The 27596-nt window shown below is 40.5% G+C and overlaps 1 protein-coding gene across 2 annotated transcripts; it reads right to left on the minus strand.

Annotated features, from left to right (window-relative positions):
- Positions 1-610: 610 nt before the first annotated feature.
- Positions 611-25934, minus strand: LOC147180369 (Krueppel-like factor 6). Of its 2 annotated transcripts, none has more exons than XM_086081637.1 (4): positions 25841-25934; positions 6792-7377; positions 4456-4579; positions 611-3431 (listed from the first exon to the last, which is right to left on the minus strand). In XM_086081637.1, the coding sequence occupies exons 1-4, from the start codon at positions 25853-25855 to the stop codon at positions 3380-3382; spliced, it is 777 nt and encodes a 258-aa protein (XP_085937763.1). In that variant the 5' UTR covers positions 25856-25934; the 3' UTR covers positions 611-3379. The 2 variants fall into 2 exon arrangements, with proteins under 2 accessions (XP_085937763.1, XP_085937762.1); XM_086081636.1 differs by lacking the exon at positions 25841-25934 and adding an exon at positions 11565-11845.
- Positions 25935-27596: the final 1662 nt, after the last annotated feature.

Genomic DNA, 27596 nt, shown 5'->3' on the forward strand with positions numbered 1-27596 from the left:
AAAATAACAAAAATAATACTTGTGTTTGCAAAAAAAACATTTGAACAATTTGTCATCATTTATTTTTTAAACAACCCCCACATGGTTTTATTGGTCCCCAGTTTTAAAAGGGCCTTTGTGGAAAATGTCTGCAACAAAAAACTCTTTTGCTTTGTCAACCTCGCCAAGTGGAAACAAAGAACAAAGAAGGGCCGCCCTCGTCGCACGCTTGTTGTCTTGCACAAGTCGCGCCTTTGTTAGCCTTTAGCTTAGCTTATGTCAGCGAGATGAGCCAAACACCTTCAACAATCAACACCCCATTCAAGATGCTATTTTTTTGACCGATTTTTCTAGAAAGAAAGAGACCGCTTACAAGATTAGTTTTGGACCCAAAGAAGTCACAATGAGATGTAAGTAATTTTTTCAGAGCAAAAATTCAAATTTCTAAATAATGTCACATTTTTTAGAGGAATCTTAGAAGATTTATGTCCTCTTTTTCCAGATTTTATTCATTTAATTAGTAAATTGCAAGTCTTAGATCCCCCCCACACCCCGTTTATTTTAAATCATATTTCTTCTTGAGAAAAGGTTGGAAAATAAAGACATTAAAGTTGACCCCCCCCCCCCAGAAGTCATAAAACTGAGATTTAAGTCATTCTTTCTAGAAAGAAATTGGGTTTGTTATTATTTTAACAAAAAAAGTCTTAATGTTATGAGATTTAAGTCATTTATTTTTCTAGAAAAAAAAAGTCATTTATTTTTCTAGAAAAAAAAAGTCATTAACATACGAGATAAAAGTCACATTTTTAAGAAGTGAAAAAGTAGCAATCCTGCTAGATTTAAACCCTCTTTTTCTACAATTAAGAAAAAAACATTGAGATTTAAAGTCGATAATAATTTGTGAAAAACCCGCGAATTAGCGAGGTACATCCCAAGATAAACCCCGTAGCGTAATGGATGAATTTTGGACCCCCCCAAAAAAATCCACGATATAGCGAGACCGTGGTAAGTGAACCGCCAAGTAGTGACGGACGGATATGTATTTTGTCAGAAAAAAATTCAAGTTATTTATAAGTTGTCATTTTTTGGAAAGAATTGCACACCACGACATTATAAATAAGATGAAGATTGATTTTGTATTTTTCTTGAAAAGAACTGGGGAAATCTTGTTGACAAAAAAGTCGTAACATACAATTAAAGGCGGATCTTTTATCTACAAAAAGTCATTTAATTGGGCAATTTTTTTTCTTCTTCCAAGAAAACTATGAATTTAAAACGAAACCTTTTGTAAAGAATAAGTCTTAAATGTTCAAAATTTATTTTTTTCCTGAGAAAAAAAGTCACAATAGTACAAGAGGAGTCAAAAATGCAGAAAATTGACAAGGGGAAAAAGTCACATTTGAACACATAAATCTCTCCTGTCATTAGTAATTTTAATCTTATTTTGAAAGGTCTCTCGTATACGTTAAGCAGAAGGTTTACTACACAGTAGCAAAGCCCATAAGTGCGACCGACAAGTTACCGTCTAACCCAGTTTGGAGAAAAAAAAAGTCCAATCTGAAAACCTCGATCTTGTCTTTCTGACTGTGAAACTCGCGTTTTATTGTGGCGGGGGGCGGAGAGAGGAAATGAGCGTCTGTAAAGCTTTTTCAATAACTGCATTTCTGTGTGTGTGTATATTTAAGAGGACAAGGCCACTTACGTAAGGCATCAGGAAGGTCAACAGTGCACTTTTTTCTCTCTCTTTTGTTTGGACACGTACAAGCCAAAAAAAAGTGAAGGCAACTCGCCTGAAAAGCGCGATTATTAGTGGTACTCCCAACAAAAAGCCTTATTAGCGGTTTTTCGACAATAACAACAAGGAAAGTAGCTGCTCTCCAACGACGTCACCCTCCAAGCGCAACAAATGCGAACCAACCCCCCCCCACCCCAACCCAGAGCTCATGCAAACCTCCCTACCCAAAGCATTTATGCGACATCCACACGGAGTGAAGATACTGCAATGTGCACGCCGGGCCACTAGTTGGCAATGTGACTTTTTTTTGGGAGGAGCGTGTCAAGTCATGTGATGTGTTGTCGTCATGTAAACGAACGGCAAAACAATTTCCATTCAAAGCAGGAAACACTGGAAAGAAAAAACAAGAATTCTGTCGTAAATTTGAGAACAACTGATATGTAATATTGGGGAATATTAGATTTTTTAAACTTATACATTTCAATAGAAAATTTGCTTTTTTTAAATTAAAGATCAAAGTCAGATTTTTATTTAAAAATTGCATTAAAAAAAAAGATTTGATTATTTTCAAGAAGAAAAGTCGTGATTGGAGAAGATATAAAGTTGATTTCTACAGTAACCGTATGAAAAAAGTTGTCATACTGCAAGATTTTTCAGAACATTTAAGATTAAAATAAACCTTTTGGGATCATTTCTTAATTTTTTTTTCTCAGAAAAATCTTATTTTGTCAAGAAAAAATTCAAATAAATTAAAATTTTCAATGAAAGAGCGAATAGTAACTGAACAGATTTCCTTCTAGTAATTTTTTTTTAATATTGCAAGATTTTTCCAGAATGTCAAACATTTTAAGATTAAAGTCAATTTTTTGGGATCATTTCTTTATCTATACAAATTTGCAAGGTTAAAAATAAAAAATAAAATTGTTTTCCTTTCCAGCGTGTCCATGTCACTCCTCCGCCACTTCTGACTGTTGGTGTTCATTGTTTTAAATTTTTCTCTCTCGCTGAACGAACAACAAAATGAGCTTTGTGGCGTGTATGTTGTATGTCAGACAGGCTACGTCACACATTGCACATTTATTAGCTGCACCAAAAAAAGTCCACCCTCCTCTTATTTTTTTCTTCTTTTTCTTCTTCTTCTTCTTCTTTTTTTTTTTTTTTTATAAGCAGGGACCTGTAGTTCCACCTCCAAGCCTGCGGGGGGCGCACAAACAAACAGCAAAGCCCTCCTCTGCTCTCCAGGCTTTCTTTTCATTCACTCGGAGACAAAAAGACGGCATTCGTCCACCATGCACGCCGCACTTCAGCAAACCAGCGCAGGCATCCGCAGTCCAAACACTCCGTCGCCCCCCGAGAAGTCCCAAGATCCTCCGGCGGGGGGAGCCGTAAAAAAAAGCGTCAAACACCATACACGAATTTCCATCCTTTCCAGAATTCTCCGGAACGTTGCAGCTCCAGCTCAGCGAGGTGTTGGAGGCACTGAGTACGGTGCAAAATGAGAGCCTGCGTTTAACTTCCTGCTTTTTTCCCGCTGACCGAGACGCCGCCTGCCGCCGCCGTACCACGTCGACACGACGCACCGGCCTGGCTGACGCCACAAAGGTCAGAAAACATCCGCCCGATTCATTCCGCTTGGCCTTCCACTCCACCGCCGCCGCTGACAACTTAGATGTGCCGCTTCATGTGCAGGGCCAGGTGGTCCGAGCGGGAAAAACACCTGAGCAAAGGCAGGAAAAGCTGTGTCACGTTAATGTGGACGTGACAGGCCAAACTGCTGGACATTAGCATGTAGCATTAGCATTTCCAAAAAGCAGAGCAAAAAGTTATAAAAATTAAGTCATTTTGTCATTTGATAAGAAAATATATATTTTTGTCGGAAAAATTTGAAAAACTTTTATACCTAAAATCAGACTTTTTCCTTTGAAAAAAAAGTGCAAAATGACTGGACTAAAGACAGACCTTTTTTTTTTTATTGGAAAAAGTTGGAAAAACACCTGAACAAAGCCAAAACATGTCATGTCATATTAGCTTGTATGTGACAGGCCAAACTGCTGAACAGTTCCCTTTGTTTGACATGTGACATTAGCATGTAGCATTAGCATTTCCAAAAAGCAGAGCAAAAAGTTATAAAAATGAAGTCAAGAAAAAAATATTTTGTCAGATTTTCTATATATATAAAAAAAACTGAGATTAAAATTTTTCTAGAAAAAAATCGGAAATTTCAGAGAAATTTAAGATGAAGTAAGATTTCGAGATTAACATTTGTCTTTTGGAATATATCGCCCCCCCCCCCCCCCCACCCAGATCCCCCAAGATAAAAAGTCAGACTGTTATAACTATAAAGTCAAATTTGTTGAGGAAAATGTGAAAATATTTCATAATTAAACTCAGACCTTTTTTCTAGGAAAAAATGGTGCAAAAGACTAAAGACAATTTTTTTTTATTGGAAAAAGTAAAACAAAAAAAACCACATGAACAAAGAAATGTCATGTCATGTTAGCTTGTATGTGACAAGCCAAACATCTGAACATTTCCATTCACTTGATATGGAACATTAGCATTTAGCATGTAGCACAATAAGATAAAGTCATATTTTTTAATTGGAAAAAACTACTTTTTAATGTTTGATTAACGTCAGATTTTTTCTCTATAAAAATTGAGAAAATCTCCCACTTAAAATTTTTAAAGACTTTTTAAAAAATAAAACAAACTGAGGTCAAGACTGAAGCGGCAATTCGTACCTGTCGCAGTGGCTGCATTTGAATGGCTTGGCTCCGGTGTGCTTCCTGAAGTGGCGCGTTAGCTCGTCGCTGCGCGCAAAACGCCACTCGCAGCCTTCCCACGAGCATCTGTACGGTTTCTCGCCTGACACACAAAAAACACAAAAAGGCGTAAGACGCACAAACGAAACAAAATGGCGGTGGAATGTGAACAACTTTACGACGCCTGACAAACTTGAGTTTGTTTCTTCAACGCTGCTGTTTAATCTTGCTGGTGTTGTACACATGTGAATGCTGTCGCATGCAGAGTATTATATATTTTTTCAATTTTTGTCTTTTGTGTACTGCACAATGCTACTGGCTACTGTCGACGAGTGTGAGTTAAACAGAAAAACAAGCTAGGGTGCTGTGGTATGCAGCTTATGTAATGTGTGTGTGTGTGTGTGTGATGGCATTAATGTTGGGGGGGGGGAGGAGGAGGAGGGGTGCGCTCACATGGTCGGGCAAGGATGCGAGGAATGCGACTTCCTCTGCTAATGGTCGGCACGGCAGCTGTAAACAGCTCGCTTGCGGGTCAAAGTTGACGAGGCTCACGTATGTACGGCGGCGGCGGCGGCGGCGGCGCACCACCGCACACATGACACAAAACGGCAAATTCCCGTCTTGGCATTTTCCCCGAAAGGCGGGTGCTTGTTTCCAGAGCGAAATGTGAGCCGTGTTTGCAGGATAAACAACGTCAAAGCATATTTCCCTCTCTCAAATGTAAAAGTTGAACGCAAAAAAACAAACAAACACTTGAGCAAAATATAACCTTTTACCTGATTTGACATGGCACGCTACATTAGCATGTAGCATTAGCACTAACGTTTACTCGTTTCAAGAGCCTGTTCTTTAGCTCTATCAAATGTTACATTTGAGCTAAAAAAAATCTTTGAAAAAAAAAACAGCCTTGATGTCATATGACATGACACACGGCGTTAGCATTTAGCATGTAGCATTAGTAACAGCTTTCACTCGTTTTGAAAGTCCATTTCGTCAAATGACATGTTGCTCCATCAAGTGTTTAATTTGAGCTCATAAACCATTTTATCAAAAAATATCCCTTTATGTCAGTTCACGTGATGCACGACGTTAGCATCTAGCATTAACATGTAGCATTATCGGTATTTCCATCTCCTTTCACTCATTTTGAACATCCATCTTGTCTCATCTTTTGCTATCTTTTAGCCATATAGCTTTTGTAGCATTAGAGTACAGTGTTGCCTTGAGATACAAATACCTTTAATTTTTTTCTTTTTATTAAAGTAAGCGCATAATTATAACATATAATATAACAATACTCAAGGGCATCTATTCGTTATCCTTTGTAAAAACAACAACAAAGAACAACAACAACACTAATCAACTGAACCTAAACGGACTTTTTGGGGCATTCTATTTGTGGGAATGCTGAAAGGGGTGTGGGGATATAAAAGTTTGGGGAAGTGTAAAAGAATAAAGTGGAGATGTAAACAAATGCCTCCTCGTGGGTGTGGCCTGCACACCCACGAAGAGGGGGTGTGCAGGGTGTCCTCCAGGAATGATTCCGCACCCACACACTTTTTCTTTTGAATATTTTTGAGGGATACACAAGTTGTGATGAAAATAAGGGGTGTGTCTTTAAATGTAGGTTAATGTGAGGAATTTGGAAAAAAAACAAAAAAAAACAACAACGCCTGACTCGATGGCTCGTATCAACAAAATCATATGTTGCTGTGCAATTAATCGAAATTCAATTACAATTTCAATTATTACACTCCACAATTCCAAAATCAGCATAATCATTAAAAAGGAATATTAACACTCATTTTTGAGTTATTTAAATGTATTTAATGTGAACCTTTTTAAATCACTAGTTTAATAAATTTGGTTTAATCCAAAAGGAACTTGCATAATTATAGTGTTTCAAAGAATTGTATAAGTCTTAATATTTGTTTTTTACTTTTAAATATTTTCTTGTTTTGTACCAAAAAAAAATCATCCTAATGCACAAGCTGCTCTCCAACTTCAAGTTTTTGCCAACATAAATAAATAAATAAATAATATTATAAATATATATGATTATAAATTCAGTTTGGTCCAAAATAAACTTCAATAATTATAGTGTTTCTATTTTTTAATTGGTCTTAATATTTTCAAATGCTTAAACATTTTCTTGCTTTGTAAGAAAAAATCAATAATCGTTTGAATAATCGTGATTTCCATTATTGCCAAAATAATCAGGATTATTATTTTTTCCATAATCAAGCAACCCTACTCGTATGTCAAGTGTATTTTGAGATTGCGGGTGTAAAAAGTGTGCCACGTGTTGTCCGTACCTGTGTGGGTGCGCTGATGCGCCTTGAGGTGCGAGCTCTTGGTGTACACCTTCCTGCATCCGTTGAAGAGGCACCTGTGCACTCGCCTCCTGCCGTCGGGCGACGCCTCCCCGCCGGCGAGCCCTGCCTTCTCCGTCCCGCCGCCGGCCGTCCTGACTTTCCCCGCCGCGTACGGCCCGGCGTGGCTGCCGCCGGCCCACGCCTGCGAGACCGCCGGGCCCTCCTTGGCCAGCTCGGGCGAGGAAGGCGGCGTCCCAATGATGGCGGCGGCGGCGCAGGCGGCGCTCAGGTCCTCTGGGCCGTCGCCCAGGAGGTCGGCCAGCGAGCCGGCAGGAAAGTCGAGGGCGGGCGACAGCTCCTCGGAGCTGTCCGACGTCTCGCTGCTGGCGTCCGAGTGGAAGTAGCAGCCGGCGGCGTCCCGGCTTTCCGGGGGGTCCTCGTCTTCCCTGGCGAGCTTGGGGTCGGACGCCTTGTCGCCGCACGCCAGCATCAGTTTGCTCCACAGGTCCTCCTGGTTCTCAAACTTGAGCTCGGACGCCGACACGTACGGCTCGGCCTGCAGGTAGCGCTCCAGCTCCAAGCATGTCTGGGAAAAAAAAAGTTGGCATTAAAGCACTTTAAGGTGGCACATACCTTTATCTTCATATAGATATTAAATAGCCTTCTATTATTATATAAATACGTTTTAGTGGTTGTAAATGCTGAAACGCTCGCTAAAACTGAAATAGTCTGCATTAAAGCACTTCATGATGGGCCATGATTATTTCTTCATTTTGATGTCAAATCACATTATTCAACATTAATATTTGTTTAGGTGGTTGAAATTTATTCGAAATAGTGACATGTGGAGCACTTGCTGAAATTGACAGAGTCTGCATTAAAGCACTTCATGATTGCAAAATATGACATTTTGATTTAGATGTCAAATTTACATTCCTGAACACAACAAATGTGAGAGGTTGAATTGCTCGTATTTATTCAAAATGTTAAAATGTAGGGCGCTCACCGAAATTGAAACAGTCTGCATTAAAGCGCTTACGAATTGAACATAAATATTTGCTTTAGGGGTTGAGATTTGTAACTGGCTTTTGTTGAAAACAGTGACATGCGGAACACATGCTGAAAGTGAAAGTCTGCATTAGAGCATTATATGGTGGTGCATGATTATTTCCTGATTTATATCCCAAATTGCATTCCTGATCATAAAAATGACATTTAATTTGATACAGTATGCATAAAAGCTCATTTGAATTTAAACATTGTTTCTTGAAGTGAAGTTGCATTGCTGAACATAAACATTTGCTTTAGTGGTTGAAATTCATAACTGGTTCTTCTTTAAAATAGTTCAAATGTAGGGCGCTCGCCGAAACAGTCTGCATTAAAGCACTTGCGAATTAACACTTGTTCTATGTCAAATTGCATTCCTCAACATAAAAATGAGTTTTAATGGTTCAAAGTGCTCGATTTTGTTCAAAATGTTCAAACATAGATCACTCGCTGAACCAGGAGGAATATGCATTAAAGCACTTCATGGTGTCACAATATTTTATTTTTGTTTTTTAAAATGTCAAATTACTGTATATTCCAAAATGTAAAAACGAGTTTTAGCGGTCGAATTTGCTCATTCGAGTTCAAACATACATATGTGGAGCACTCACCCAACCTGAAACAGTGTGCATTAAAGCCCTTCATGATTTTACATTTTTGACATGAAATTGCATTCCGAAACATGAAAATCTGTTTCAGTGGTTGAATTTCCTTATTCCGCTCAAAACATTCAATCACAAAGCACTAAAGCCCTGAGAGAGTCCGCATTAAAACATGCAGCATGATGCTGGCGGCTCTCCTTACCAACGTATCCATTTGTTTGGCGTTGTAGCGAGCATCCCGACACACCCCATGGAGTCCGCGGCTTCGGAACGCAATGCTTCCAAAAGCGTAGCGGGCGCAATCGCGTCGGCACTGTTACAAGTTGGACACGGAAGATTCTGGAGGCCCGACTCAGGAAGAAAAGCCAAAGCGTCGCATGTTGCTTTAATTTGCGTGGACGAACATTCCTGTAACATTCCCAACTGCCGACTGTGAGCCAAGTGCTTGTAGATCTTTTAGCGCCATCAATTATTCAGCATAATGTGGATTTAATAATGCATTTGGAGGCACGGCTAGAAATAACATCGTACGCCGGGGACCTGAGAGGAGGATGGTGGATTTGGCGGGTTGGGGGGGGGGGGGAGGTTGGAGGGGTCATGGAATTGTTCTGTGTGTGTGTGTGTGTGGGATTCCATAAAGCTCCGGTATGAATACTGCAAGATCCACTTTGGGAATGCATGCGGGGGGCTTTGGAAGTTGCTATTGTGGGTCCGGCGTGGGCCAAATTCCGACGGCTGCAGATAACTGGAAGATGACTCATTAAGGGAATCTGCAGCGGCATTCCCAGACAAAACGCGTAGAGGAGAATGTGGACGCTGAGTTCAGTGGCGCGTCCCACTCTCAATTGAAATGGTACAATCCAAAGCAGGCTACTCCTGGAATTTGGCTCCAGGCCTGCCTTGGGGGAGGTCTGACAAAAGCCTTTTTTTCATTTGAAGGACAAAAAAACAAAAACAAACAAAATCAAGTCGAAAATATGAAGAACTGACTGAAATTGAAAGAGTCTGCATCAAAGCACCAACATGGCACGTTATTATTTATTGGCTACCATGTGAATTTGTAATGGAAACACATAAGTTAAATTCAACGTGTTCCTGTTCAAAACAGTCAATTGTAAAGAGCTGACTGAAATGGAAACAATCTGAATTAAAGCACTTCTCGGTGGTACGCTAGTATTTTTTAATAGGCATCAAATTGCATTACTGAACAGCTTAATTAATTTTAAGCAGTTAGAACTACTCATTCTGGTGTAAAACAGTCCAACTAAGAACTGACTCGACTTGCAAGAGTCTGCAATAAAGCACTTCACTATGACACATCATCATTTATTTTCGTTAAAATGTGAAATTGGAGTTGTTTACTTACATTCATGAATGGAAGCAAGTTTGAATGGTGGAAATTGTAATGTGTTGCTGTTTAAAACTAAAGTGTGAAGAGCTGACTGAACTTGAAAGAGTCAGCATCAAAGCACGTCACAATGGCACCTTAGTATTGCTTGATTTAGATGTCAAATTGCATTCTTTAAAAGCACAAATAGTTGAAACTGTACAACCCTGTTCAAAACAGTCAAACTTTGAGAGCTAACTAAACTTGAAAGAGTTTGTATTAAAGCACTTCATTCTGGCATATTAGATGGCAAATTGTACTTAATTACTGACTTCTTGAACAGCAACACAAGTCTTTGTGTGGCTGAAATGACTCCTTCCTGTTCAAAATATGTCAAACATGGAGAGCTCACTAAATTGAAACAGTCAGCATTAAAGTGCTGCATGATGTCATGTTAACCTTTTGCGACTTAGGTTACGTTACATTTCGGGAAAAACTCATTTGTCACCGTTGAAAGTCATTCTGCTCATTCCTGTTCAAAACAGTCCAACTTGGACAGCCGGCTGAACTTGAAAGAGTCCGCAATATAGCATTTCACCATGGCACATTATTATTTCTTTACTAAGTTGTGAAAATAAAGTTGTTTACTTGTATTCCTGAATGGACAAAAGTTTTCGTGGTTGAATTTGTCTCTGTTTGAAACTTTGAAGTGTGAAGAGCTGTCTGAACTTGAAAGAGTCTGCGTCAAAGCACGTACGTAACCATAGCGATTTAGTATTACTTGATTTAGATGGCACATGAAAATGACTTGATTTAGATGTTACATTTCATTTCTGAGCCGCTAAACTCGTTTTTAGTGGTTGAAACTGCTCCTTCCTGTTCAAAACAGTCCAACTTGGACAGCTGACTGAAATTGAAAGAGTCAGTATTAAAGCACTTCATACATTATTTATCAATGATGTCAAAATGTACCGGTAAGATCTTTCCTGTTTAAAACCAAAATGTAAATTATCCACATTAAAGCACTGCATGACGCCACATTTTTATTTTTATTTCTTCACCACATTATGATGATTATTATGATTTCTTGGTTATGATGTCAAATTGTAGTTGCGTTCCTGAAAATACAAATGAGTTTTAGAGTTCTCCCTCTCTTGCTTGCACTCACTTTGCCAGTCTACCCGCGTGCACGTGTGACAGCTCCACGCACGCTCATGTCGACCCCCAACTTGCCTTGGGGGAGGTCCGACGCAAGCGGAATTCCACTACAACCATCTCTTCTTTTTGCGCGATAAAAACAAACAAAAAAATCATTTAAAAAAAAGTGGCAATAATAAAAGGCAGCTGGTAGCTGTCAGTCGACGCGCGTACACGTGTGACAGCTCCACGCACGTGTCTCTCCCCGGAACTTGGCTCCACGCACGCACGCACGCACGCGCGCCCGCCCGCCCGCCTGCCCTGGAGGAGGTCCGACAGAATCATCATTCCACTACTTCGCGAGGATTCTGAAATATATTCCCATCACGAATTTAGAAACGGGAATAGTCGAAAAATCGTCGGCGGGGAAGCTGTCAGTCAGCGCGCGTGCACGGATGACAGCTCCGTGCACGCGCACGCACCACCGTCGATCGTGCAAAGTTTGCACAAGCACGCGCGTCGCCAGCTCGTTCCACGTCCGAGCGACGCAACAAGTTGGCCCCGAATTTACACGCCAACTTGTTTCTCTCTCTTTTTGGGGGTCTTTCTTGATTTGTTTTCTTTTTTTTCCGGGGGTGTTTTTGCTCCTCCCTCGCTTACCTGCTGCCAGTACTCCTCCAGGGACGGTAAGGCGGAAAAGTATCCGGTGTCGTGCACGATCTGGAGCTCCTGGAAGATGCTGCACATGGGGATGACGTCCATCTCAGCGGCTTGCCTTGCTGGTCCTTCGTGCGTGCGTACGTCCGTGCGTGCGTGCGTGCGCATGTACGTCGCGCTGGTTCCCGAGCGCAGCGCACACCGACTGAAGTCTTCGCCCGACTGTCAGCTTCCTCTAAACTCGCCTCTTCCTCCTCCTCCTTCTCCTCTTCATCGCGCTTACAACTCCACACGAACATGCACCACGTGACGTCGTGACGTCCCACGCCGGCGCAGCCAATGAGCTGCGGGGAGCGCTCGACCCGCCCGCCGGTGCGGGGAGCGCCAATGGCGGCCCGCGGTCGGAGCTTCTGTCCGGGCCTGGTTGGCTACGGAGCCCCGAGCGGCTCCCGCTGCTCATTGGGCCGCGCCGGAGATATTTTTAGGCCGCTATATAAACGCGAACAACCAGGAAGCAATACGCGAGTGGCGCGCACGGAGAGCGCGCGGCTTGGTTGACTCTCCGGAGGAACAGCGGCGCAAGCGCGGCCAGCGCAGCCGGGGACAGGCGCTACTGGCCGGCTGCGCAGGACACGGAAGTACCGCAGAAGTCTCCGTCCGCTGGAGGTCTAACATAATCACGATCGGCTTTTTTTTCTCTCTCCACCTAACATTCTGCTGACATATGAAACACGAGTGTATGTCTCGGTTGATGCAGGAATTGTTGGGGGGAAAAAATACAGCCAGACTAAAAAGAAACACAAACAATAGCCCACACACAAGTTGTAACCATATGAAAATAAAACTTTACATAAAAAAGAAGTACCCCCACCAAGAAAGCCTTTTGTTTATCTCATAATCTTACCAAATAAACTAGATTTTTAAAAATAGTTTTTATAGTTGTAAGTAATAGTACTATCATAATATTATAATATTAAATTATATATAAATATATATAAGTATTATAATTACATAATATGAATATTAGATTATTTATATAATAATAATAATAATAATAATAGTTGTAAGAGAAACAAAAACATTTAAATGGTGAGAATAAGGTGTGTCTTGAACAAATAGTCATATTTTCTGCCAGATAAAAAGTGGTATTTATAAAGTTTAAAGCTATTGTTGTAATATTAAAAATAAAATTGCAGAAAATCTTAGAAAAAATAAAATGTTTGCATATTTCAAAAGTAAACAACACAATCTTGGGAAAAAATACTTTGTTTCCCAGAAAGATAAAACATTTGGAAAAAATCAAACATTTTATCTCCCCAAAATACGACTTTTTAACTTGATAAAATGTGACTTTTTTCTGGGGCAAAAACGACTTCAGTCTCATCACATTGATTTTTTTCTTTCATTGTGGCCCTAAAACTCCTCCTGACCATTCAAACCAAAAGCATTTTTTGAAAAATCGAAGTGAAAATGTGATTGTCAAGCTGCGATATGTATTCCTAAGCATAGGGTGGCGCTATAACCCATAACCGTCAGCCCATTTCAGCCAATCAGAAGCTTGAAGAAAGTCATTACCCGTGAAAAGGCACACGTTCCAAAATGGAGAAGGGAGGTAAAATTGTGTCTTTTTGTTTCCGGATGACTTTTCCAATAGAAGCTTCCAGAAAACAAGATCAGACATTGCTGCAAAGACATGATTGAAATCCCCCCCTCCCTACTAGAGCAGCCCTCATGAATATTAATCCGAGGTAGCGCGATTCTGTACGTTGTCGATTTATGTTCTTGATTTGCGTCTCATTAGGACGTCAGCTTGAAAGGTGCGTTTGGAGAAATGTCACAACGTATTTAGGGGCCTGCGCTTCACTACATACCACCCCCCTCCCTTTCCTGCCCCCCCCCCCAACGCACCCTACTATTTCACACTAAAGGAAAAGTCATTGGTTCTGCTGAGAACCAGCGAACTTGATCGAAACTAAACCAACCAGGCCGCTAGTTACAACCAACCAATTACCCATCCATCCATCTCATAATACCCCCGCAAAAAAGTTATAAAAAAAAGCAAGATGCTCTAAAATAGAGCCTTGTGGAACACACAATCTCTGTCTTTAAGTATATGTATGGATCTTAGTGATTGTTCTGAAAGTTTTTTTCAAATTGTCCATCCATCCAGTTTTTCATGAATTTTCATCTTGGAATTTTTTTTTGTGTTGTTCCGATACCGTTTTTGGGCTTCCGATACAGATTCTGATACCCAGTTTTGCGGTATCAGCCGATGCCGTACCGATACCTAGTTTGTTTCTGACTCTGAAATAACATATTTTTTTAAACAACAAAACATTTTACAGCCTAAAAAAAAAAAAACTTACACCAAAACGAAACTACATTTTTTTTCTAAAAATAAATAAACAAGTGACACCATTCTGAAAATAAAACTTTTTGGGCAGAAAAAAATCTGACTTTCCAAAAGAAATTAAATATTTTATGTAAACAACAAATCATTTTATAGCAATAAAAAAAAAAATCTTAAACCAAAACGATATTTTTTTCAAAATAAAATAAGAGACTTTTTTTTACCATCATTTACATTTAGTTTTCAAGAAACTCAGAGAAAATTTCAAACCTTCAACAAGTATACTCTTGATAATACAGGATGGTCACATGATCAGAAAAAAACTTCATGTCTCGCGGCGACGCATGAGGGGAGCGTGTGACGAAGCGTCTCTATGGCGACCGTGTTAGCGCTGTGTGGCTAACGTGCGCTTACACACACACACACACACACGCGTGATTTGTTGCCTCACTTTGAAGCAGGCCAGTTGCAATATTGATGCAGACTTTCATTTTATGACAAAAGTAGTAAAATGCGCCACTTTTCCACCGTAAAGTTTACGACACTTTATTGTCTCAAAGTAATTAAGAGCGCATTAAGTTTAATATGCGGCGCACAGCTCGGGATTACACACAAACACACGCACTGCAAAAAAATTGCTCATAAAACATGTTTATGTTTAAATATGAGCACTGTCCAATAAACAAAAAAAAACAGCTCTAAATTTGCGTTTTGGTGTTTTTTTTTGTTTTTCAGACTAGAAAAGCCAACATTTGACATGCTTTTTCTTCCATTTAAAAAATACTTTTTTTATTTTAATGCAAAAAACAATACAAAATGTTCTTTGTATTTCAGATTTAAAAACTTAAAAAAAAAAAAATGAGACAAAAATATTTAAAAATTATTTTTTTCCAATGCATAAAAAACACAATATTATTATTTTTTTGGGTGGGGTATTAGTTTGTTTTGCCTAATTTTGTAGTTTTTTAAGTCAAAATTAAGATAAGTTAAAGTACCACTGAATGTCAAACCCACTGAAGTGGGGCAAAATTTTTGTCAATAAAACTAAGAAAACATTTTCTTGTTTTTAAGATAAAAATGAAAAATTGCACAAAATTTGCAAAGGAATTATAAGAATGTTCCCACATTTAGCGAAGCAATTTTTTTTCAGATTCAATTTAAAAAGTCAAAAAAATATATATAAAAAATAAGACATATGTTTTTGTTGACTTCCTCTAAATAAAAGTGTCCTCAGAGTGCAACTTTTCAGCAAGTCCGTCATTCTCAATTTAACTGTAACGGGCACACGGAAGCACAACAGTGCCGAACAACGAGCAGACAGAATGAATGGCGTTTCTTCACAACATCACATGATGTTGTGTTCTTTCGTCTTGTGGACGCTGAGTTCAAATCATCACAAGACTTCCTTAGGAACAATTCGATTACAGGCCCATTGGGTGTAATGCGGTTTCCACGAAAATATGCTTAAAAAAGTCAATTTTCAGTGAGAAACAGAAGTGGTCAGTCAGATTTTCCTCATTTATCGGGTAAGATACAACATTTGTTAGTTCCTTCTTTGATAGACAACAACGATGATCTAAAAAGTAAAAAAAAAAAACAACAACAACAACTCAGCCCTTGACACCAGTTTGACCGAGCCACATAAAATTTGGTGGACATGTCCATCAGAATATCAGGTACTGTCAGGAAAGTGGTGGTGGAGGACCCAAATGCAGGAAGCAGAGATGAAAAGGCAGAGGTGGAGTCTAAAAAGGGTTTCCTTACTTAGACAAAAATAAGGAGGCAAAGAAACAAAAAAAAAAAACAGCCTTGCGTGTGTCCAAAAAGAAGACGCTGAGGACGTTTAACGGCTGTAATGTATATGCCAAGTCTGGCGTGGCGCTGTGGCGCAGCCACAGGGAGCTAACGGAAAGCGTAGAAGAAGAATCAGCCAAGAACACTTTATTGCAATCTACAGAACAAACATGGCTTTGCATGTATCGAAACAACATGAAAAAGACGAACACGGGAGAAGTGACAATGGCGGGTGGTTCAAGTACAACAGCGCTTGTTCAACGTGGGAATAAAGAAGCTAAATATTTAGCATAAGCAAGCTAAGGAGGCCAAGCTAAACGACTACGACGCGGCTATCCGCCATTGTTGTTGACAGACTGACGGCGAGAATCGGCGCGTACGTCGTCAATGCGCGACGACGCGTCGCCATCGAGCTGCGACCGTTACGTCATCGCTGGAGGAGTCTCCTGCATGTGGCGTCCAGACGGACGCGTACGGGCCGCGTTTTGAAATCTTTCCACTCTGGAGCCCGCTTTCCAAAGTGATCGCTTTCAAGCCCCGAAAACCGCGCCGTCGTCGTGTGGACGAACGGCGTAAGAAACTTGTGAGGACACATTGACACTGGCTTTCGTGTGGACGGGGCCTAAATACACACTAACTAATTACACAACAAGGGACACCTGGACAAGACACACATCGCACTGATTGGCTGACACAAGAGAGCGAGTAGACGAGATCACACTTAATGACAAAGGAAGACAACAAAACTGACCACAATGGAACCAAAAGCAAACAAGAACACAAAAAAACCCAAACCAAAAAACAACCCTAAACCCAAAACATGACACAGAACAGGACGCACAAAAACGTCTCAAGGACCCATGGCAAAAATGAACAGACTGGCAGCCATTTTATACTGGAAAGTTACAATTATTTATTATTTTTTTTTCTTTTCTCTTGAGAGCTCAGTATTGTTCATTCGGAAATGTCATCATCATTGCTCTTTTTTTTTTTTTTTTTTAATATATATATATATATATATATTTTTTTTTGTGTGTGTGTGTGTGGGTGAGTATGTGTATGTGCGTGCGTGCGTGCGTGCGTGTATTTGTTAGCTCACCAGAAAACCTATTAGAAAAAATCTCATACCGTTCACCTAAACCGAACACCAGGAGTTGGAAAGTTACAATTAATTAGCCCTTAGTAGCAAATTCGCCGATCAACACGAAACTGGCTGACGTTGTCTATTAGAACGAAACACGCGAAAAAGTCTCAAGCACCTGCGCCTGAAATTGAACGGATAATACGGCATTTTGGTGAGCAGCAGCCATTTGGGGAAAAATGGACTTACTTTCCAACTGTAATTATTTAACTAACACAATAATAGTATTACAAAGGACCAGTGGATAAGAAAATAGCAGTACTGTAGTAGACATCAATGAAAAGCGAGCGTAATTACCTCAGCCAAGGCATCGTTATCGGCCCGTCGTTTGTGCAAGTGTACCCCGACGAAGTGCACGTGACGTGACAGCAAAATCGATCAATCTGAGCCTGGTGACTTTTGCTTTCATGTTTGTCCGCTTTGTATTTGCGCGCAGGACGTTAGCGCGCTGCTACGCTTCACAGTGCATCGGTCAAAGGTAACAGGCGGCCGTTGTTTGTGCTTGGCGGGAACAAGATGACTCATCGTCGCGCACGCTAAACACAAGGAATAAAGCGATTCCAGACGGCATGAAATAAGCTGTGTCCGCGTTCAAAGTGATTGTCTCTGACATTCATTCAATTGGAGCAGCCTGCCGTTGCCGCGGCAACCATCACACAGTCACCGTCCAATATTTGGTCAGCGGTCTGAACGACGACGGCTCGTTAGCAGAAAAAAAAAGTTAGAAACGCTCTATCGACCAACGTCCATGCAGGAAATGTAATGAAACGATTCTCCGGCGGAACCCTTCGGCAACGGACGAGCCGATTGGACCGAACAATGGCGCCGAGTCATCGAGAGGACGCGCGCTCCGGAAGCACGGCGTCGCGCATGCAACGCGTATGAATCACGTTTACATCAGGGTGGGTCACCATCACGTTCGCCCGACAGCGCTTCCTGTCACGTAGACGTTGAACGACGAGGCGAAGATCGTTGATCGTCATCGCGCTGCAGAAATATAAACGGCCGCCTTGGCTGCCGTGACCCGCACGTCGCCGAGCGATGCATTGTGGGTGTTTACGTCCCGGGGGGAGCGTACAATACACAAGGAGAGGAAATGAATGGCGGGCCCAGATAAGAGCGCCGAGGTGAGCGCGTGTGATGTGTGTGTGTCCAGTGATGTCACAAGTGATGTCACGTGTGTGAGGCGTTTCTTCTCATTTTGTGCAATTCTGCGTGCGAACTGACTTAGCAACAAGCTCGGGTAGCCTTCGACTATCTTTTTTTTTTTTCTCTAAGAACTCAGTATTGTTCATTCGGAAATGTCATCATCATTGCTCTTTTTTATTTTTTTATTTTTATTTTTAATATATATATATATATATATATTTTTTGTGTGTGTGTGTGTGGGTGAGTATGTGTATGTGCGTGCGTGCGTGCGTGCGTGCGTGCGTGCGTGCGTGTATTTGTTAGCTTCGACTATCTTTAAGTCATTCTGCTAATTATACGCTAACATACGCTACACACTTGCTAGTTACTAATGCTACTGAAAAACCAAAGCTCTTGACAAACAGCACTCGGTTTCACTTACATTTAGTTCATTTGTGAAAGTTACGATTGAATTTGATTAAAATAACTCGTTTTTCACACGTTTTGGAAGAATTTGTGCCTTTGCTCATCTGCGGGTACGCGTTCCCACAGCATTTGTGTGTGAACATTCGTTATTTGAAGGAAGTTAGCATTTGAATGGGATCCTTCCTTCCCTTTTAGCATTAGCGCTAGGCGAGCGATGTTTTAAAACCGGAACACGTTTTGTTTTTAAATACACAGCGGATGTCATTTTTGTTGTTGTGTGTTCAGTTTGACAGTTGACGCCAACTGAGGGTGTCGTTAAAAAGGTTAAATGATGCCTTGGGACAACAGAGTAACTAGAATAGCATACGCTACACACTTGCTAGTTACTAATGCTACACAAACAAAATGGTGCATTCGGGGTACTTTATCGGTGTTGGAAACTTCACTTTTCTTCGATTATAACGTTTTAAGGGGAAAATAATCGGCCATTTAACCCAATTGGTCGATTGTTTTTGCCAATGTTTGAAGGGCAATAATCGGCCAATTATAATCAACGGCCGATTAATCAGTTGGATTACTGACTAATATTAACATTTTCTTTGACCAGTTTTCAAAGAAAGCAGTTACCTAATTGTTTTTCAAAAAAGTAACGAAAGATAAAGCTAGGTTTGAAGACGTCTGATTACTTAGTAAACCAACCAACATACCAGGAAACCAATCCAACAACTACCAACTAAACTAACTAACTAACCAACCAACTGACTGGCCATTAAACACATTTAATTTAATTTTATTGTTTATTTGAAAAGGACAATGCACATTGATACAACACCCGTGTAAATGCGCTCCCGAGTTAGCATACAGCTAAATCAACCTCAATCAAATAACCAACCTACCTAAAAACATGCAAACCAACCAACCAAACCAAACAATCATTGACAAGGAAATCAGCTATCAACCAATTTATTGCACGATTGTTCTTATTAACCAAGCGGCTGACTGGTCAGCTGACCGATCACCTAAGTAACCAACCTTTGAAAATATTTTGCAGAACTCACTTATAAATTCAACATAACCCTTCTTACCAACCAACTATGATCAACCAATCAACCAACCATGTAAATAACGAGAACGTTTCCTGAAGATGACAAACTCCCTCTGAGGAATTCCTTCCAGAAAATATCATTTTTGATTTTTTTTGCGCGTCCATCCAAACTATTAACAAACTAGCACTCACTTTGCCTTCACAATGATGAGATGTGTAGTTTACTAATCGACCAAGCAACCAACCGACGCTCATCGTCCCCGTCCGACCGACCAGCGAACTGAGGTTGCTTTCGACAAAATGTTCACAGAAAATCAATTGTCAAATTTTTTTGCCGTGATCCTTCATACTAACTGAAAGACCGGTTCACTAACTAACCAACTAACTAAGACTCAGTGTGGCAAGTCCCCGCATTAATTGGTTATCTAATTCATGTGTAATCCTGCCTACCTTCTCACACTCAGATTGCCATTGACTCGGATTTACATACATCAGTTATGTCATTTTTAGCACCATTTTGCTTATAAACGAACTAACAATATTCTTTAAGTCGATTTTCACGACACGATTGTAAAAAAAACGTGGCGTCTGCCCCTCCAGAGAGCATTTGTCGGTGTAGCAAATAACATCCTAACCCGAGTAACCCGCATCCTGTTGTTGACGCGAGGACAGGAAGCGTCCGCATCCCCTCCGGTGGGAAATGCAGGCGGGTTATAAATAGCCGCAACAGGTAGCATCGCGGCCGCGCTGCTCGGGAGCGTTATCTGCCCGGCGCCTTGTACCGATATTAAATGTCAAGTTCAGTGGGTCACGCGCTGAACTCGTTGCCTTCTACACCAGCTTCAATTTGACCACTGGCTTACATTCAGTACTTTATTCCACTCTTTCACAAACAACATGATGATATTCCTTTATTGCCTGCTGCACACATTCATTTCTCAACGCAATCATTAAACTTCATGTTACCTTCCACAAAAGATCAATTTTTTCCATATATATATAAAAAAAAAAAAATATATATATATATATATATATATATAAATAAATAATTTTACCATATATATATATATATATATAAATAAATAAATAATTTTCCCATATATATATATATATATATATATAAATAAATAAATAATTTTCCCATATATATATATATATATATATATATATATATAAATAAATAAATAATTTTCCCATATATATATATATATATATATATATATATATATATATATATATAAATAATTTTCCCATATATATATATATATATATATATATATATATATATATATATATATATAAATAATTTTTTCCCCATATATATATAAATAAATAAATAATTTTCCCATATATATATATATATATATATATATATATATATATATATATATATATATATATATATATATATATATATATATATATATATATATATATATATATATATATATAGTTGATGGGAAACTGGCCAATTACCTTTTGGCCCCAACTAAACAACTCACCCACCAACAATTTCAATCAATGAACCAACCCATCTAAATAACCAAACCCACTAACAAACTAAACCAACCAGGCAGTAAGCTAATCCCCCCCAAAAATGACCGACCAACAAACTAAACCAATCCACTTGAAAAAAGAAAGCAGAAAAGCTTTTTCCTCCCTGTACTTCTTCCAAAAGTGGCCTCAACCAGGGTTGTCGAGAGCAACAATACACACAGGAAGTGATTCGCATTCAAAACAATCACTTATACGTCCTCACTTGTTATCAAAGTCAAGATAAGTGTATTGCTTTACCTTTTACTATTAACAGTTGCTGCCAATTGTGCGGCCCGAGATGCTTCACTTGACTGCGTGCGCACGGTTGATCATGTCACGTCACGTTACGCGACTTTTTCTCCGCTTTCCGAGTGCGGTCAAGCTTTACGACGCGGCTCGAGCCGGCCAAGTGCGTGCATGCCTGCAGAACGGCATCATGGGAGTTCCGTGGCGCTCCCACGCAGCCCAACCCCGCCGGCAGCTGCAAATGTGATGAGAGGAGCCAAAGACCCCAGAGAACCCCCGACCCAACCCCCACCCTGGCTACGCTGCCATAACGGCAACAAACAGGAACGTGACCCCCTTTTCTTCCCACTGTAACGCCTCCTCCCCCCTAACCCGGGCCCCCCCAGAACACCGCCCCCTTTTCCTTCTTCCTCCGCACTCCGAGGGGAATCCTCCACCCCACCAGCGGCATTCCGCATCCTGTCCGACCGACTCGCATGCAAAACATCATCAGCTTTCTCAAGATGCCTCGCAGTCACGGCGCAGGAAAGTTATTTTGAGAAACCCACATATTAACAGAGACCTCCACCAAGGCTTCTTTCCGTTTCAATCCGCATCCAGAACTATTACGTCTGTGTCCGAGGGACCAAAAAGAAGATGCAGCGCCCGTGGCAAACAGCAAACTCAATCTCAACCGTCGGTTCTCAACTGCTGGGATCCCGATACCGATCCCGAGACCTGCATTTTCCCGGTTGTCACCAAGTTGTGACCCACTTTTAAGGCTTCAACAACGATATGGACCATCTTGTTCAGATAACGTTTTAAAACATTCCATTTTCAAACACAACCGCACCAAAGAGGCTCTCGAAGCTTTTCTTAAGAAACTGAGGATGAACAAGACAAGTGCATTCAAACAAACGGAAATCTTAGCACTGATCTTCTCTTTAGGAAATGAAGGATGGATGATGACCGAAGCAACTGTACATGTTTTAGCAGTCTGTACTAACACGCTATAAAAACACCAATGGCAACTTTTATGGAAGAGGATGTTTAATTGGGGCTGGAAGTTGCGGTTACAACCCAAGTAAAAACACCTTCTGTCGCATGTCTGTCAAAACGATGCTATTTTCCAAATCAAAGGTAGCCTGAATTTTGTACGCAATTCTTTCACTAAGTACAAAACACTTCTAGGCCAAAAAAATACGTCAAACGCAATCAGATAACTTTGTCACATTGCAGTTGCTAAGCTCGTTGATGTCGTCGCAGTGTTGGGGGCGTGGCCTGCCGTCTTTCTTATTCAGCTCAGGCTGCTGAGTGACACGTCGTCACGTCTTCATCCGTCATCCATTGCAGCGACAACCAGCTCTGCGCTCTGCGGTTTTGTTTTTTTGCCGTTAAGCAGCTGTTGGGTGATTTGGGTTTGTGTTTTTGTGTATCCTATCAGCTTATGGGATCAAATTCTGCTGCTCACACAACGATATCTGCAACGTCAATATCATATGTTGTTACCATCGCAAACCAAGGACCCCCTGTCATTTTTAACTACCAGTCTGTGACCCACTTTTGGGTCCCAACACACCAGTTGAAAATCACTGATCTAAACCAAACTAGCAACTGACAGATTAAACCATTAAACCAACCAACCCCCCCAAAAAAAACAATACCAACCAACCTCTAACCAAGAAACGTATCCAACCAATAAAACAAAGCCAATCATAATAAATATTAAAAAAAAAAATATATATATAGCAATGATGACGACATTACTGAATGAACAATACTGAGCTCTTAAAAAAAACAGAAAAAAAACAAAAAAACAAAGCCAATCAAGCGATCTAAGCAAACTAATGAAGTAAACCAACCGACAATAAAGCCAACCCACCCACTGAAAAAAAACAACCAACAGTCAAAAGCAAACCAACCAATTAAATAAAAACCAAACTCAATCAAACAACCAATGATCTTTACCAACCAGGAAACAAAATAGACAAAACAACAAACTTAACAAATTCATTGAACCACTAATCAACGAGCTAAACAAAACAACTCTTCGCCCAACTGAGCTAATCAAATGACCTACATTAACCAAACCAACAAACTATACAAACCAACCCATCAACCAGCTAAACTAATCGACAAAATATAACCAGACAATTAATAAACCAAACAAACCAACAATCAACTTTAACCCACCAGTTAACTGACCAAATTGACCTAAACCAACTAAATAACGAACTAAACCAACCAAAGAACAAAACCGACCATTCAAACAACCCTAAAACCGAGCATATCTAAAACTAACAATTTAAACCAACCCACCCACCAACCAACCTACAATCTAATACAACCCAGCAACCAACAAACTAAACCAACCAGTCATCCAACCAACCAACCAATTGATATTTTGAGACCAATCCTCCTGCAGTCAACATGACTGTTTGTCATCAACAACAAAACACAAAACAAGCGGAAAGAACGTCCGCAGCTGGAGGCTAACACATGTTCCGCACGTGCTACAGAGGGGAAAACACACTACCGTTTGGTCGGCATGGCGACCAGGACAACAGGAAGTGCAAGTAAGGCGCGTTCCATTCTGCCAAGTCGTCTTTCTCTTTGATGCTGAAGACTCGTGACCACCACTTGAGGAAGTCACACAAAAAAGAAAGTGTGGAATGAATGAATGGAGTCCAGAATAAGGTCATCAATGTTCAGGCTGTGGACACGCCAAAAAAAAGATGCTATGCTATGTCTGCCATTTTGTTTTGAAGTGGACATATCGGGCCCGTAATCCTTACCTGCTGGATTTCTTTTTGAAAATTCAGCCCATAAAGCCAGTTTTACTTCGCACCTTGTCATTTGGTAGACTTGTCTATAATGAGTAGACCCACAAAAAGCTCTCAAGAAGCTATGCCCGTAAAGACAAAAGAGAGTCTGCCATTTTGTTTTGAAGTGGACCTTTTAGGGCCAATGTCCAGGGACGCTTGTCAGTGGAATTCTTTTTTTGAAAATGAAGTCCTGGAATCCAGTTCCACTTAGCAATGTGAAATTTGGTGGGCGTGTCTATGAGTAGACCCACAAAACAGTCTCCAAAAATCATGCCTGGTAAGACACAGGAAGTCGGCCATTTTGTTTTGAAGCGGACCTTTTAGGGCCAATGTCCAGGGACGCTTGTCAGTGGAATTCTTTTTTTGAAAATGAAGTCCTGGAATCCAGTTCCACTTAGCAATGTGAAATATGCTAGACGTGTCTATAATGAGTAGATCCACAAAAAAAGTCTCCAGAAACAATGCCCGGTAAGACACAGGAAGTCGGCCAATTTGCTTTGAAGTGGACATTTTCGGGGCAATGTCCGTCTGTGGATTTCCTTTTTGAAAACGAAGCCCTGGAAATCAGTTCTACTTAGCAATGTGAAATTTGGTGGGCGTGTCTATGAGTAGACCCACAAAACAGTCTCCAAAAATCATGCCTGGTAAGACACAGGAAGTTTGGCATTTTGCTTTGAAGGGGTTATATTAGAGCTTGTCCTACACGACATTGACGAGTACGTGTGCTTGCTTCTACCTTTCAGGCTAAATGCTACAAAGGCATGTCGCCTTCTGACATGTGACTGACTTTGTGTCACGAAACGACATCAGGAGTGAGCGACGTCCCCGCCAAAGCCATCAATCACCGAGCACAAATTACAGGACGACCTTCGCCCGGCGACAACCCAGCGCGCGTTCGCCGGCCGCCGTCAACAGCAGCAACCGCGCACGTGTTCTGCCGTTTGTGAGTCACGGTCGTCGTCAACGTAGCATTAGCCGCGCCACACCGCTAACTTTTGGTCAGTCTTGTTTTGTGTACTTTATGAGTCACAACTGGGCGCGTACTCTGGAGAGTTGTTATTTTGGGAATGTGTGTGATTGTATATTTTGTGTTTGTGTCTGTGTCAATGTTTGATGTAGCGAGTACGGGAGCCAATGGCTTTTGTTTGTGCTACATGGGGTCATCGGTTCTCTTTGACCGCTGTGTTTGAAACAATTTATTTGGGTAAAAAAAAAAAAAAGATTTATTGGGCTCATGATAGGCTTCAAAATCACCAGAGTGATTTGAACATGGCTAACATGCAGGTTTGACGACATTGCGTTGAGGTTAAGGACAGGCAATATGGCCTTCGAATAAAATCCCGTTTTCATCTGAAATTTGCATTAATCCTCTAAATTACCACCGGACATGAATTTGCATCAATTTCTACGGGAATCATAGAAATACAGACCTGACCTTTGACTTTTTCAAGATACAAGTCATCAACCGGCCAATTTCTTTCTTGCTTTAACTTGAGGGCAAAAACTTGAGATACAAGTGCAGTGAACTTAACTCAGATCACTTCATGACAAGCAGCAAATTGTTGCATTTTTTTTGTTATTATTATCGTGGGATAAGCCCCTTGAGATACAACATCTCGATTGCGAGGGGTCCCACACGAAAAAATACAAGGAAATCATAACGCCACACCAGACAGGGAAAAATAAATACAATTTAAAGGTGCATTGTGCCGTTTAAAAAGGTCATGTTAAAGCTTTTTCTACATCATGCAGTATGAAGAGCTGTAACCCTGCACACTCCACAGTTTTTTGGGGCGGAGTTTTTCTTACCTCATTTGAAGTCATGTCTTCGTTTTTGTCAACTGTGGCTGTCGCTTTAAGATCGTGCACGTACCATGAACGAGCCTGACACAGATGCTGCAGTTACGCTTTAGGCCAGAGGTGGCAGTCGTGAGTAAAAAAGGGACAAACTGCACAAAGATCCTTTAAAGAAAAGAAATGACAAATAAAACAAACAAACTAATAAAATACTTAACAGAGACAACCTTAATCTCAACACAACAAAGTTCTATTTATTCCATAATAATATAATAAAAAATAAAACTACGTAATAATACATTGTTGAAAACATTGACAATCAGTTTTTAAATAATTAAAAAAGATGGCAAAAAGTAAACAATTATTTAAAAAAAGAGTCTTCAAGTTGTTTCTTGCTAAAAAGTTTAACGTCTAACCCAACATAAAATATGTACATGTTGTGAGTAAAACAAACAGCTTTGCCTTAATCCATTTAGCTTAATGCTAACACACAATGCAAATGCCATAGACGGGCTAATGAAAGTAGCACAGATGTTGCGATAGCTATAGCCCTTTACACAACACATATTTGAATACAAATTTCAAAGCCAGTTAAGTAGCAGCAGAAATTCCAGAAGAGGAAAAAAAATGCAAAGGGCAAAGCTTGTTTTTGGAAAATGCCCTTTTTTCAAAACAAACAAACAAGCAAGCAAGTCATTTTTATAAAATAAAATTAATTTAATTTGAAGGACGCTGAGATCCAATCAGATGTCAATTTCCACCTCATCAGCGTCAATGAGCGCTAATTAGCATCCCGGTCACGCAACCCGCGCCGGAACATTCATTTTCCTGCTCCCGCTATTTCGCGGCCAGGCGCCGAGGGGGCGCCCGTCTGTCGCTCGCATGGGGTGGCACGCTTCAAAGGAGCGACCGCTCGCTACCGCCGCGATCGTCTGTCACGCGACAGACGCCAAAAGCCAAAGCGGCAAATTATTCCGAATGGATTCCCACACACTAACTAATCACTTACAATCGCAAAACGGGCCGCCGTCCAATCAAAATGGATGAGTGACAAGCTGTCCTCACATCTGGTTGACGACGGCACACACATATAACGCACACACACGCGCGCACACAAACAAGCGGATTGATCCTGGAGAAGCCAATCATCTGTTAAATGGATGCGGGAACAAGTGAAGGCAAACACAATTTGTCAACACAGTGGATGAGCAAATGATAGCTTACATTGTCATTCATGAGGAGTTTGGACAAAAGTATTGGGACACATACAGGAAGTGGAAAAAGAAATTGGACAAATGTAACGAGACACCTGAACGAAGCGGAAAAATATATATGAAATTGAACAAAAGTATTGGGACACCTAAAGGAAGTTGAAAGGAGAACTTGGACAATTATTGGGACACAGAATGTGGACAAAAATGTGTGTACAGCAGCACGAGAAATGAAAAATTAAGGTTATGTGGACAAAAGTATTGGGACACATACAGTAAAGGGAAAAATATGAAATTGCACAAAAGTATTGGGACACCTAAAGGAAGTTGAAAGGAGAACTTGGACAATTATTGGGACACAGAATGTGGACAAAAATGTGTGTACAGCAGCACAAGAAATGAAAAATTAAGGTTATGTGGACAAAAGTATTGGGACACATACAGTAAAGGGAAAAATATGAAATTGAACAAAAGTATTGGGACAACCTAAAGGAAGTTGAAAGGAGAACTTGGACAATTATTGGGACACAGAATGTGGACAAAAATGTGTGTACAGC

Source organism: Leptonotus elevatus, chromosome 1 (genome assembly GCF_054856555.1).
Source record: "Leptonotus elevatus isolate MCC_2025b chromosome 1, RoL_Lele_1.0, whole genome shotgun sequence".
NCBI classification, from domain to species: Eukaryota; Metazoa; Chordata; class Actinopteri; order Syngnathiformes; family Syngnathidae; genus Leptonotus; species Leptonotus elevatus.

What these genes read in the sequence shown, in the direction of transcription:
- LOC147180369 (XM_086081636.1), bottom strand. Translation starts at nt 11,729, where the DNA reads ATGCGCACGCACGCACGCACGGACGTACGCACGCACGAAGGACCAGCA. An exon ending in TGGAGGAGTACTGGCAGCAG is followed by an intron (nt 7,378 to 11,564) that starts GTAAGCGAGGGA and finishes TTTTTTTCCCAG; the next exon opens with ACATGCTTGGAGCTGGAGCG. An exon ending in GCATCAGCGCACCCACACAG is followed by an intron (nt 4,580 to 6,791) that starts GTACGGACAACA and finishes TTTGTGTGTCAG; the next exon opens with GCGAGAAACCGTACAGATGC.